At 33.5% G+C, this 11,309-nt stretch overlaps 1 protein-coding gene across 1 annotated transcript; it reads left to right on the top strand.

The window, feature by feature from the left end:
* Positions 1-365: 365 nt before the first annotated feature.
* Positions 366-2,029, top strand: LOC111910912 (uncharacterized). The gene is made up of 6 exons (XM_023906719.2): positions 366-642; positions 826-947; positions 1,124-1,259; positions 1,337-1,395; positions 1,491-1,695; positions 1,884-2,029. The coding sequence occupies exons 1-6, from the start codon at positions 582-584 to the stop codon at positions 1,988-1,990; spliced, it is 690 nt and encodes a 229-aa protein (XP_023762487.1). The 5' UTR covers positions 366-581; the 3' UTR covers positions 1,991-2,029.
* Positions 2,030-11,309: the final 9,280 nt, after the last annotated feature.

Here is an 11,309-nt window from a genome sequence, read left to right as displayed (position 1 = left end):
CCAAAAATGACTTTACTCTTATTCATCAATATTATATTTATTTAGTTAGGACCTTAGACACCTTAATCCAATAGTCTCTTACTTAGATAAGTCGATAACTATAATTACTTGTACAACTCTAAATAACCAATAAAGAATGTTTTTAAAACACTACCAACTTTCGTTGTTCTTAAAATAAGCAATCAACTATTTATTGGTTCTCCCCAATATCGTTTGAACATGAGATATGAATTAAAATCAATCTCTTGTTCAAAACGTAAAAATAAAATTAAAAAGTTAACTTTAGAAAAAAAAAAAAAAAAAAAAAAAAAAAAAAACCTCCCTTGGCCGATAAGAATAATTTGTAAGGTATAAGGGGTCAAACGTACTTTACCTTCATTATACTGGTTCCTCCCTCCTACACCGGTAGCGGTGGGGGTATACTAATGTCACGGCGGCGCATTGCCGGATTACATCCCGTTTAAGAACTCAAGCGGCTTCATCGTTTTCTCTAAAATCTAAACTGTATACTTAATTTGCAAAGATTTCTGTGCTGGTGCCTTATTCTTCTTCTCAAGGGGATCATAGCGTACCAATAAACGATGCTAGGTCTTTCGTACGGGGAGCTTTTCCTTATCATCGGAGCCACGGCAGCTCTCATCGGTACGCGAAATCTTTCTGCCCTCGCTCCAATTAACGTTACGTTTAATCTCATGGTGTAAGAATACACATTTTCAAGCAAATTGATCTCGTTATGTTCGATTTTCATATCGTGATTACGAGTATTTGTGTTAGTTTGATTTTTGTAATTGCTGTTCAAAATGATTGATCCTCATTCGACACTAGGCCCCAAAGATCTCCCACGCATAGCACGAGTCGCCGGGAGGTTAGCTGGCCGGTCAATTGGATACGTTCAAATGGCTCGTGGACAGTTCGACAATGTCATGCAGCAGTCTCAGGCTAAACAGGTCTCTCTATAACCCTAAAATCCCGCAGTCCTAAAACCAAATCCACGGAGTAGTTGTTTTCAAACACCTCAAATTCGAAACGTTGGTGATACTTTAGAAAAGTTTTCATATCAAATTGTAAATCTGTTATTGAAGATCGATTACGATTTGTTTCTGATAGTCTCTTTCAATCACAGGTGCACAAGGAACTTCAAGATACTATCGCTCAACTTGAAGCCATACGTCATGAAATCCGAACAATTTCCTTTGTGAATCCTGGCCCATTAACCAAGAGGCTTGTGGACAATGTTTCCCAGATTCCAGATACAAATGGTATGTATCATCATCTAAGCTCCCTTTTTTTTTCTGTAAATTATCCATATTAATCATACTTATATTTCAACTTTTAGGGAATACTGTTCCTGTAAAACCCATTGATGATGAAGCATTACCAACTGCTACCCCTAAGGTTCAAACCCTAAAACTCAAATTTCATTCACAGAACTCTGTAATGAAAATCACTAGATTTATCATTGATTTGTTATTTTGCAATTTGCACCCCAGGTTTATAATTATAATGCAACTGCCTCACCATCATCAGACATGCACAACCAAGCTACTGCTTATGCAAGATTAGCTGAGTCAGCAGCTTTGCGTTCTGAAGCTACAAATACAAATAATGAAGTTATGAGTGAGCTTACTGATGAATCTGGCCTCACTGTTCTTCCTGTATCAGCTCAAGACACAGGATTGTTGCCTAATCGCACAGGTAACTAACAAATAGCAACATACTTTCATTTTCTTTTTATTGATATTGCTATCATTTGGTAGATTTAAAAAAAAAAAAAAAAAAAAAAAAAAAAAAAAAAAAAAAAAAAAAAAAAAAAAAACTACAATGCTGTAATACAATAAATAACTTTGTATTTGAATAACTCTTGTTTATGTTGTAAATGGCAGCTGATGCAAAGGGATCCGACATTATGCTGGAGTCTATTCTGGAGGCAGAGGTAGCAAGAAATGCAAAGGATTTTTTTGCTCAACCCCAAAATGTAGTCAAAAGTTAATACAATAAATAAATAAAAGCAAGTTTTCTGTTTTAGCCATTATTATGCCATTTTTTTTATGGGTAATTGTTTCTTAAAAGTATTATAGCATATTGTTATATAATATGGATCAGCAAATATCATGAACATGAACATGAACAGAAACCCATTAACATCGTGCATTTATGATTTAACTTTTTTTTTTTGGATTAAATTAGTTAGTGGTTCAAATAAGGTAGTTTTCTTTAAACACTCACCTAATTGTTGGTAGCTGGCTGTTCAATAACTGAATTTTGTTTAGCAAACCATGCAATTACTTCCATTTTATTGTTTCTTCTTTAAATCTTTTGACTTGTTTAACACAAGTATTTGTAAGCTTTTATTTTCTATTTATATTTACCGTGTTTTTCATTTAAATATAAACTCTAGATGGATCTTGAAGTTATGTTTTTCTTTTTGTACAATCTTCTAAAGCATAAATTGTTGTGTATGACAAAAAGTTTTGTGTAGATCACTTCTCATTTAACAATGGTTTTTGTTTTCTGTTGAATAACTTTGTATTTGAATAGTTATACTGGATATGATATTAAATAATCAAAATTAAGTTATTAGTAGTAATAAAAGTATGTTGTATTAGATATGGTGTTTGGTATTCGAAATTTGTAATATTATATGATAAGTTATTTTAAATATTTTGAATGTTTTAACAAATTATGATTGTTTAAAGCAATTCATAGATTGATCAAACAAAAATGATATATTTGTGAAAAAAAGGTTGCTGTCTTCTGATAATCCGTTTTGTTGCAAAAGATATAAAATTGATTGTTGAAATTTGATTATTGATCATTAAATAATTAGAAAATCAGAAGTTATCATATCATTAACTGCCAATACTACTGGTGTGGATAAATTTTTTTACTAGCTCAATAATATGTATTGCATGATCAGTTTATTATTAATTTTATATCCAGTCGATCTCATGCAATTAGAGTGGCAAATTCGGCAATCGTATCGTGTTTTTGTCTGACACAACACGATAAGACAATGTTTTACGTTAGGGATGAGCAAAGGAACCGAACTGGCCCCGAATCGGACCCGGATTGGGAACCGAAGTCAGCCGAAATTAAGAACCGAACCGGACCGCCGGTTCCTACGGGTTCTTACCGTGTCTTCAATGTTGGAACCGATCTTTGATAAATAGCAACAAATGGTTCCGGTTTTTGTCGGTTCTACCGGTTCCAAAAATCTACAAGAATATGATCCCGGTCCTGGCCCGACTGGTTCTATCGAGTTCCAGTTCCGGTACCAGTTCCAGCCGGTTCACCGGTCGATATGCCCATCCCTATTTTATGTAACATTAATACTACACAACACGATATCGTGTCTTTTTAACTAACATGAAAACTAAACCAATTAAAAAACGATAAACACGGCACAACATGATAAAGATAACATAAAATAATAATTAGCTTAATCATACATAACACGACAAACAAATGTTAAATCGTGTCAAATTTTTGTTGACTTTTAAATATGAACACAACACAACATCGTATTTTATGCACATGACACATACATGAATTCAAATTTCAGTTTCGTCCCAATTTTCGTTTCATGTTATGTATTTGTATCATGTCGTATCAATTATTACCCTACATACAATCATATTTCATTTACCCCTTTAATTATATTTAAATTTTAAATATTGGGAAATTGAGTAATCTAACTACTTTTTAATGGTTTTTCAATAACAATAACTATTTTTTTTAAAATAACCACTTACTCCGGAACTGGTCACTACATACCCAAAAAATCAGCCCAAGCCCAATGGGGTGGGTGTGTGTGTGTGTGTGTATATATATATATATATATATATATATATATATATATATATATATATATATATACCATAAAACTCACCTCTATAACAAGGAACCAAGAAACTAATCGTGAACGTCAAAAATCATAATAATCAATGACCAAATGAATAGATGTATACTTGTACATTAGACACACATACACCATATTATACCATAAAACTCACCTCTATAACAAAAAACTCACATCTTTTTTTCATTTAAAATTTTTTTATCGAAAAAAAATTGAATATACTGTTGTTTACAATTTTCCGACCTCTTTCCATAAAGATCCATGTTAATATAAAAAAAAACTAACATTAAAAAAAAAATTCACTTCATTTTGTTGTTTTTTCAATATTTAACTTTATTTTTATAAAAAAAAAAAAAAACTAATTATATGAAAACATCTCAATTTTTTGTCCTCCATTAATAAACATCATCATCAATTAAAAAAAACACCTCGATCAATTAAGATTCACACTGTGAATTTAAACTATAAATATTTAAATTTTAACATTCACAATGTAAAATCTTACCAATATTTCAACTCTTTGATCATTCACAAATTAAGTAAAATTTACAAATGAATAAAAATATATTTATGCAGTTCTATAATATTTTAATGTTATGATTACTCGAAAATTAGTTTTTTAAAATCAACAAATAGATTTATTCACATTGTGAATCTGAACTGTATATAACTTAGTTTTCAGAATTCACAATATGAATCTAACTTACTATTATTTATATCGTAAATCTGAGCAGATTCACAATGTGAATCGTAACTGAAATTTCGATTTTTTTCTTTTAAATGTCAATATAAATTTATGTTTAAATAGTACAAAGAATATGAATTTTGATATATTTATTAATTGTTTCGATAAAAAATAGACCTTAATTTTTCAAAAAATAAAGAAAATGAAGTAGGTTTTTTTTGAAAAAAAAAAGTTTATTTTTTATATATCAATATGGATATCTATGAAAAGAGGACGAAAAATCATGAACACCGATATATTTGGTTTTTCTTTTTGATAAAAAATATGGCCTAAAAAATTAAAAAAAAAAAAAAAAAAGAAGAAGAAGTATGTTTTGTTATAATTCGGTACATGTGCGTCAATTATAAAAATTACAACCCTTCTGTTTTTCCGTTGATCGATTTAAATTCCGACGCTTTGGATTGATTCTTTAGTTCTTTGATTAATAATGTTTTCCTATTGAACTCTTATATATATATATATATATATATATATATATATATATATATATATATATATATATATATATATATAGGGTCCCACACACAAAAATCTAGAATACGCGTTCCGAAATTTCCAAATATGAAGCACTATCTACCCGCATTTCGGACCTAATTTTCAACATGGATTCATCAAACCAAGTAAGTTCTACGCTTTAAGTTACTTTGCATCTGATTTATAAACGCATTTATGTATTCCGGAATGGTCCGGTATACGAGGAACAACTCCAGAATACTATGATCGAATCCGGATTATCCTTTTTTATGTTTTTCTTGTTGTACGTGTATAAATCTCATGTAAGTAACTTGTAGTGTGTTTCAAATCTTTTAGTCCGAAAATAGGTATTGTAGGGATTTGGAATGACACTGTAAGTCCGAAACATGAAGAACATGGTCTGAAACCCGATGAACTATTTTGGAATGTTGTTACGCAATATTATTCCGGAATAACTATACTTATCTTTTTTTTTCTAAATATTATTTAATAACCCATGTTAGTATAAAAATAAGTTTGTGTGGATGTTAAAAAAGTGGGTTTTACGGAAGACGAAGTTATATTCCATTTACAAGGGCTTTTGGAATTGCCCCTAATAAAGGTCAAATCGAAAAACAAAAATTTAAAATTTTAATTTATTGTACGGTAATGTATTAAAATGTTCTTAAAATTTTATTTTTGCAGATAAAAAACCAAGATGTTGAGTTACAAAATAAAATAAAAAATAAACCAACAAATACACCTATAAATTTAAGAAAGAAATTAGAAAGGGTGTTAAAACTTAAATTGATAGCAGACAGAACTCCGAAAGATGGGACTGGAGCAAATACACACAAACCTGTTATGATCGACTAGTTGCAATTATGTTTTTTTGTTATGGATATGTTACAACAATTTGGTTTTATTATTATTAGATATTTTTATGCACGTTGGTTTTTAATGAGTATATTAATATACTTTATTTTCAGTCTCCGACATCTAGTGACTCGAACAATGAGGATGAATTGCCTATAGAATATGTTATACCACGTCTTTAAGACGAACAATGACGTCTTGTTGATACGACTGCATTAGAAATGATTCGTGATTATCAACATGCGAAACAACGAATGGTAATATTGGAAATCCCATTACCGCCTTCAGCGGCTGAGGAGCGGTGAAAAGTAGCATTGTATAACAAGCCAATGCTCATCATTACCATGACTGGAGATATACGATATTTTATGAACACAATGGACATCACTGAAGAAACACGTAGGGCAACTCCAATAATAGATGATCGAGTCGAATTGACTGCTAATGGGTTCAAACTAAGTGAGACCTACATGGAATTGTTTGAAAATCATGTAGACACGACTAGTTTGCATCGGATGCAAGTTCCCATTTATCGGCCAAAAATGTAATCTTATTTTAAATTTGGATATTGTAATGTATTTTGAAACTAAATTTTGTAAAAGGAACGGCAGGATTGTCTAAAATGAAATTTGTTTTCATTAACATTATTGCAAAAAGTGTTATAAATCCTAATACATACTTAGATTGGTTTCCACAAATTAGGAAATTATAAAGGATACAAATTTTGTTCGCGGTCAATAAAATCTCCTCTAATTCTAACAACATCTGTTATACGGTCATGTTCTGCATGAAGCTTATCAATCTCCGCATTTGCATCTTCAATCCGCTTCTTAGCTTGTTTCACTTCTTTCATAGCTTCAACAACCCATTTGTAACGCTCTAAAAATTTCAACCAATTTAAACTTTTCAAAAACAACCCAGTTTCATTAAGTTATTACAAAAAGATTTTCAATACAATTATTATCAGAGTCTTCCCAGAACCACATCATAAAACATAATCATGAGGAGCGGTACAATCACGCCTTTGCCTTGCCACAGTCTCCTGAAGAACCTGAAAAACATTAAACCACAACTGTAAGCCTGAAAGCTTAGTGAGATACCCCCAAAATACCAACCACATATACCATACACACACAACATGCCATATCATAACAGAACATAAAACAGCCAAGCACTTCGGGTCTACTGTGTGACTGGTCCGCCGCACCAGCCTTCAGTCCACCTGGTCCACCCTCCGAGTCTAACCATATACATCAAGTCTACAGTGTGATTAGTTCGCCCGCATCGGGCCTTCAATCCACCTGGTCCACTCTCTGAGTCTACAGTATGACTGGTCCGCCCGCACTGGGCCTTCAGTCGGCCTGGTCCACTCTCCGAGCCTCGGCACGTCTGGTCCGCCCTCTTGGGGCCTACAACCTATCCGGACCGCTCGCTGGGCCTTCGGGATAACCGGTCCGCCTTGGGTATGTTGGCCTACAGCACAAAGTTGGACCCGCCTCAACCACACCCCAGTTCGACAACCATGTGCACATAAACATTCAATCATATAACAATTCACATTCAATCAAACGGATCTAGCAGATCACATAGCATAACATCATCCTAACCAGGATACCGACCTAACCGGTCACTAGCATAAACCATCCTAACTACCAGGATGCAACATAACAAAGCAAATAACATAACAACGATACCCGGATCACAATCCGATAAAGGGCCGGCCTTGGTGCCGTAGACCCTGTCGATATAGTGAGGATAACTCACATGCAACTGTTGACTAAAGAGATAAGACCAAGCTGCTCTAACTACTGACACGATCTCAACCACTAGCCAATACCAAAACACTGAACTCAAAAACAATTGCCAATAATTACCAAAATGCCCCTGAAAGTCAACTGGTCAACCCTTGGTCAAAGTCAAACTTAAAGTCAACCTCCTGACTGACTCTACTCGCCGAGTCAACCCGCTGACTCGTCGAGTCCCCATGCTCAGAACTTCCCAATCCGCGACTCAACTCTCTAAGTCACCCCAAGACTCGCCGAGTCCCACAATTTTGAGTCCCCTCGCACTCAACTCACCGAGTCCTCCCTTGACTCACCGATTCACGGCTCAACCAGAAGAAGGTTAGGACCTCACGACCAGACTCGCCGAGTCCAAGGCTATCTTCAACTAACTAGCCGAGTTGTTCTTCCAACTCGTCGAGTTCCTGCCCATCTTCAAGCAACTCGCCGAGTACACCCTTGTGACTCACCGAGTACCCCTAGATCTTAATCCCTACAGAAGCTTTCTAGGCCATGCAGATGATCCAAACCATAGATCTACCCTTCTACAACCCATCCATCACGTAAAGTGGCAAACTGTACGTGAATCCAAAGAGATCTAAGCATATAACACTCTAGGGTTAGGGTTTGGGACAAGATGGATTCATCAACCACTCAAGAACAAGGATTTTAATGCACTCTAGACCTTCTCCATTCCAGATCTGAGGTAGCAACCTCAGATCTAACCTCCAAACTCAAAATATCACAAGCTATGCTTTCCAAAAACTCCAAAATGATGAATCTAGATGAATAACAGCCCAAGCAACGAAATAATACCTCAAAAGAAAGCTCCAACAGAAGAGAAATCTGAATCCTTGCAAAGCCCCTTGCTCCAAGCCTCTTAACTCTCCAAGATCTCTTCCAAAATCTCTTCTCCAAGGTTCAAATGCACTTAAATCACTCACAAACGCGCATTCGGGTTTTCTGGACTTCAAGAGAGGGTAAAGAGGCTGGGGAGAGGGTAAAATGTCCTTTATATAGGGCTCATCCCCCGAAATTAGGGTTTTCTCCACACAGAACCAACTCGCCAAGTCCAGCCGCCGCCTCGCCGAGTTGGCCACTTAACACGCGACCAGAATCGCAACCCTACTCGCCGAGTCCACCCATGGACTCACCGAGTTGCCCATTCACATTTTCACTTTGAACCCTGAACTTGCACTCCTGAACTCGGGATGTTACAACATTTTTCTTTTTCATTTACTTGTTCTGCTACATCGTCTGCACGTTGATTTAGTGTGTGAATTCTTTCAGAGTCACTTTCGTTTGTTTCTTCAACATCCTTCATAGCTTGGAAAACATCACCAAACATTTTATCTGGGAATGGAAAATCTAGGCATTCTGGAAACGGGTTATTATCTGAACAAACATAACAATATTCTTCTTCACAATGCCAAACATAATCATGAGATGAATTCATTTAAAAAAAATATATGTTGAGGATGCATGCTAGCTACATTTTAAGTTTCAAAAGCAATGTCCAGAACGAGGGGCCGAAATAGCAATTCCAGAATGTTGCTCCGTAATGAGGATCTGAAATAATGTCAGGAATCTATGACATTTACTGTTCGGAATGAGTACATATAGTTTCAGGAATCTATGACATTTACTGTTCGGAATGACTACACATAGTGTTAGGAATCTATGACAATTATGATAGGTTTTATAAGTCATAATTAAAGCATGCGATGAAAACAACTTAACCTTTAAGTTCACTTACAACCTATTTGGATCTAAGTTATCTCTATTGAAAGTAGGGGTGTTAACGGGGTGATTCGGTTCGAATAGTAATAAAATTGTAAACCATCACCACAGGGCGAGTACCACATGTGTACTAACCGAAACCAAACCGAATTGGCAAAAAAACTGAACCGAACCGAACCGTATAAAGATAGGTAACCACGGTTAGGCTTACGGGTACCTGCTAAATATAAAATATAAAATATAATGAAATTACAAACTCCAATCTAATGATTTCTTTCTAAAAATTAGTAAGTCCAAGAGTTAAAAAAACATAATAAAGTTCAAATAACATACATTATAATTTGTATTATAAATATAAAAATAAAAATACAAGAAAACATAATGTAGAGTGTAAAACTTGAATTGTCAATCATGATTTTTGTTTGTGATATGGCTAATAGTTCAATGGAAATGAATATATATATATATATATATATATATATATATATATATATATATATATATATATATATATATATATATATATATATAGGGCTAGATTAAAGTGCTTTTTATATTTATTGTGTGCTACAATGCACCAATAGGAATTTAGTAAAATTATATTATTATTTAATTAAATAATGATAGATATTAAATGGTTTCCATAATTGTATGTATATATTATATGATATCCATAATTATAATTTTCTCTTTATGGAAATTAATTAAATTTGTCATTAATGTCAGCAATAACATTCTTTCAGAATGAATTCGTATCTAGGTTTTTATGTCAGCAATAACATTATTTTAGAACTCACTCACTTAAATACAATAAATTTGAATGAAATATGAAGAATGAGGGTGTATTCTAATAGAATATACACTCGTTCTCCTAGATTAAACTCTTATTATTTTATATATGAATTAATTCTGAAAGAATATTATTATTGACATTAATGACGAATTAAATTAGTTTCCATAGAAAAGAATTATAAATATGGATATCATTTAATATATATTTAATGTTTACTCAATTCTTATTGGTGCATTCTAGCACACAATAGATGTGAGAAACATTTGAACCTAACTCTCTCTCTCTCTCTCTCTCTCTCTCTATATATATATATATATATATATATATATATATATATATATATATATATATCTATATCAAGCGGTTCGGTTCGATTATCCGTGGATACCTAAGTATCCAAACCAAAACCGACCCGTTGATATCCAGGTTTTTCGGTTTTGGTTTTTTTCAGTTTCGGTTTTGGTTTTTTAGGTTTTGGATCGGCCGGTTCGGCTCGATTTTTCGGTTTTATGGTTTTTTTGCACACCCCTAGTTGAAAGCAATAAACAATTGAACATCAAGAACTCTAAGGCATCCTACTATTATCGAAAATAACAAGGATTAGGGTTTACATACCTTTTGATTATTTTAGTATATAATTAACAATTCCTTCATTAATTCCCTTGGAAAACTAACACCAAAATTATGATGTCTCTAATGGTTTGTACCCAAACCCTAGCAATGAAAAACTTAAGAGGAGTAAGGAGATGGAAGCAGAATTTCGACTCTTCTAGTTGTAGGTATGCATGGGACGAAAATAAGGAGTCTAATGAGGCATATTTATAGTTGATATGAAAACCCTAGATAACCCTAATTTGAAAAAAAATAATATTATTTCAAATATGACTTTATTTAGTTTCCTTATTATCCACATGGAGAATACAAGAAACCCTAGGAGTACACCAATTTTTGGCCACCATAGGAACATTCCAAAATTCTTCTCTTGATCAACTATTGAATAATTACAGTTAAACCCTTACACTTTTTCAAACGAATATAGGGTCCTCAATGCATCGAGGTATC

This window comes from Lactuca sativa, chromosome 8 (genome assembly GCF_002870075.4).
Source record: "Lactuca sativa cultivar Salinas chromosome 8, Lsat_Salinas_v11, whole genome shotgun sequence".
Taxonomy (NCBI): Eukaryota; Viridiplantae; Streptophyta; class Magnoliopsida; order Asterales; family Asteraceae; genus Lactuca; species Lactuca sativa.
The sequence above is the reverse complement of the archived record's forward strand: the minus strand, read 5'-3'. Positions and strand labels throughout refer to the sequence as shown.

Coding starts and splice junctions, on each gene's coding strand:
- LOC111910912 (XM_023906719.2), top strand. CDS start 582: ATGCTAGGTCTTTCGTACGGGGAGCTTTTCCTTATCATCGGAGCCACG. Junction 643..825: donor AGCCACGGCAGCTCTCATCG/GTACGCGAAATC, acceptor ATTCGACACTAG/GCCCCAAAGATCTCCCACGC. Junction 1,260..1,336: donor CCAGATTCCAGATACAAATG/GTATGTATCATC, acceptor TTCAACTTTTAG/GGAATACTGTTCCTGTAAAA.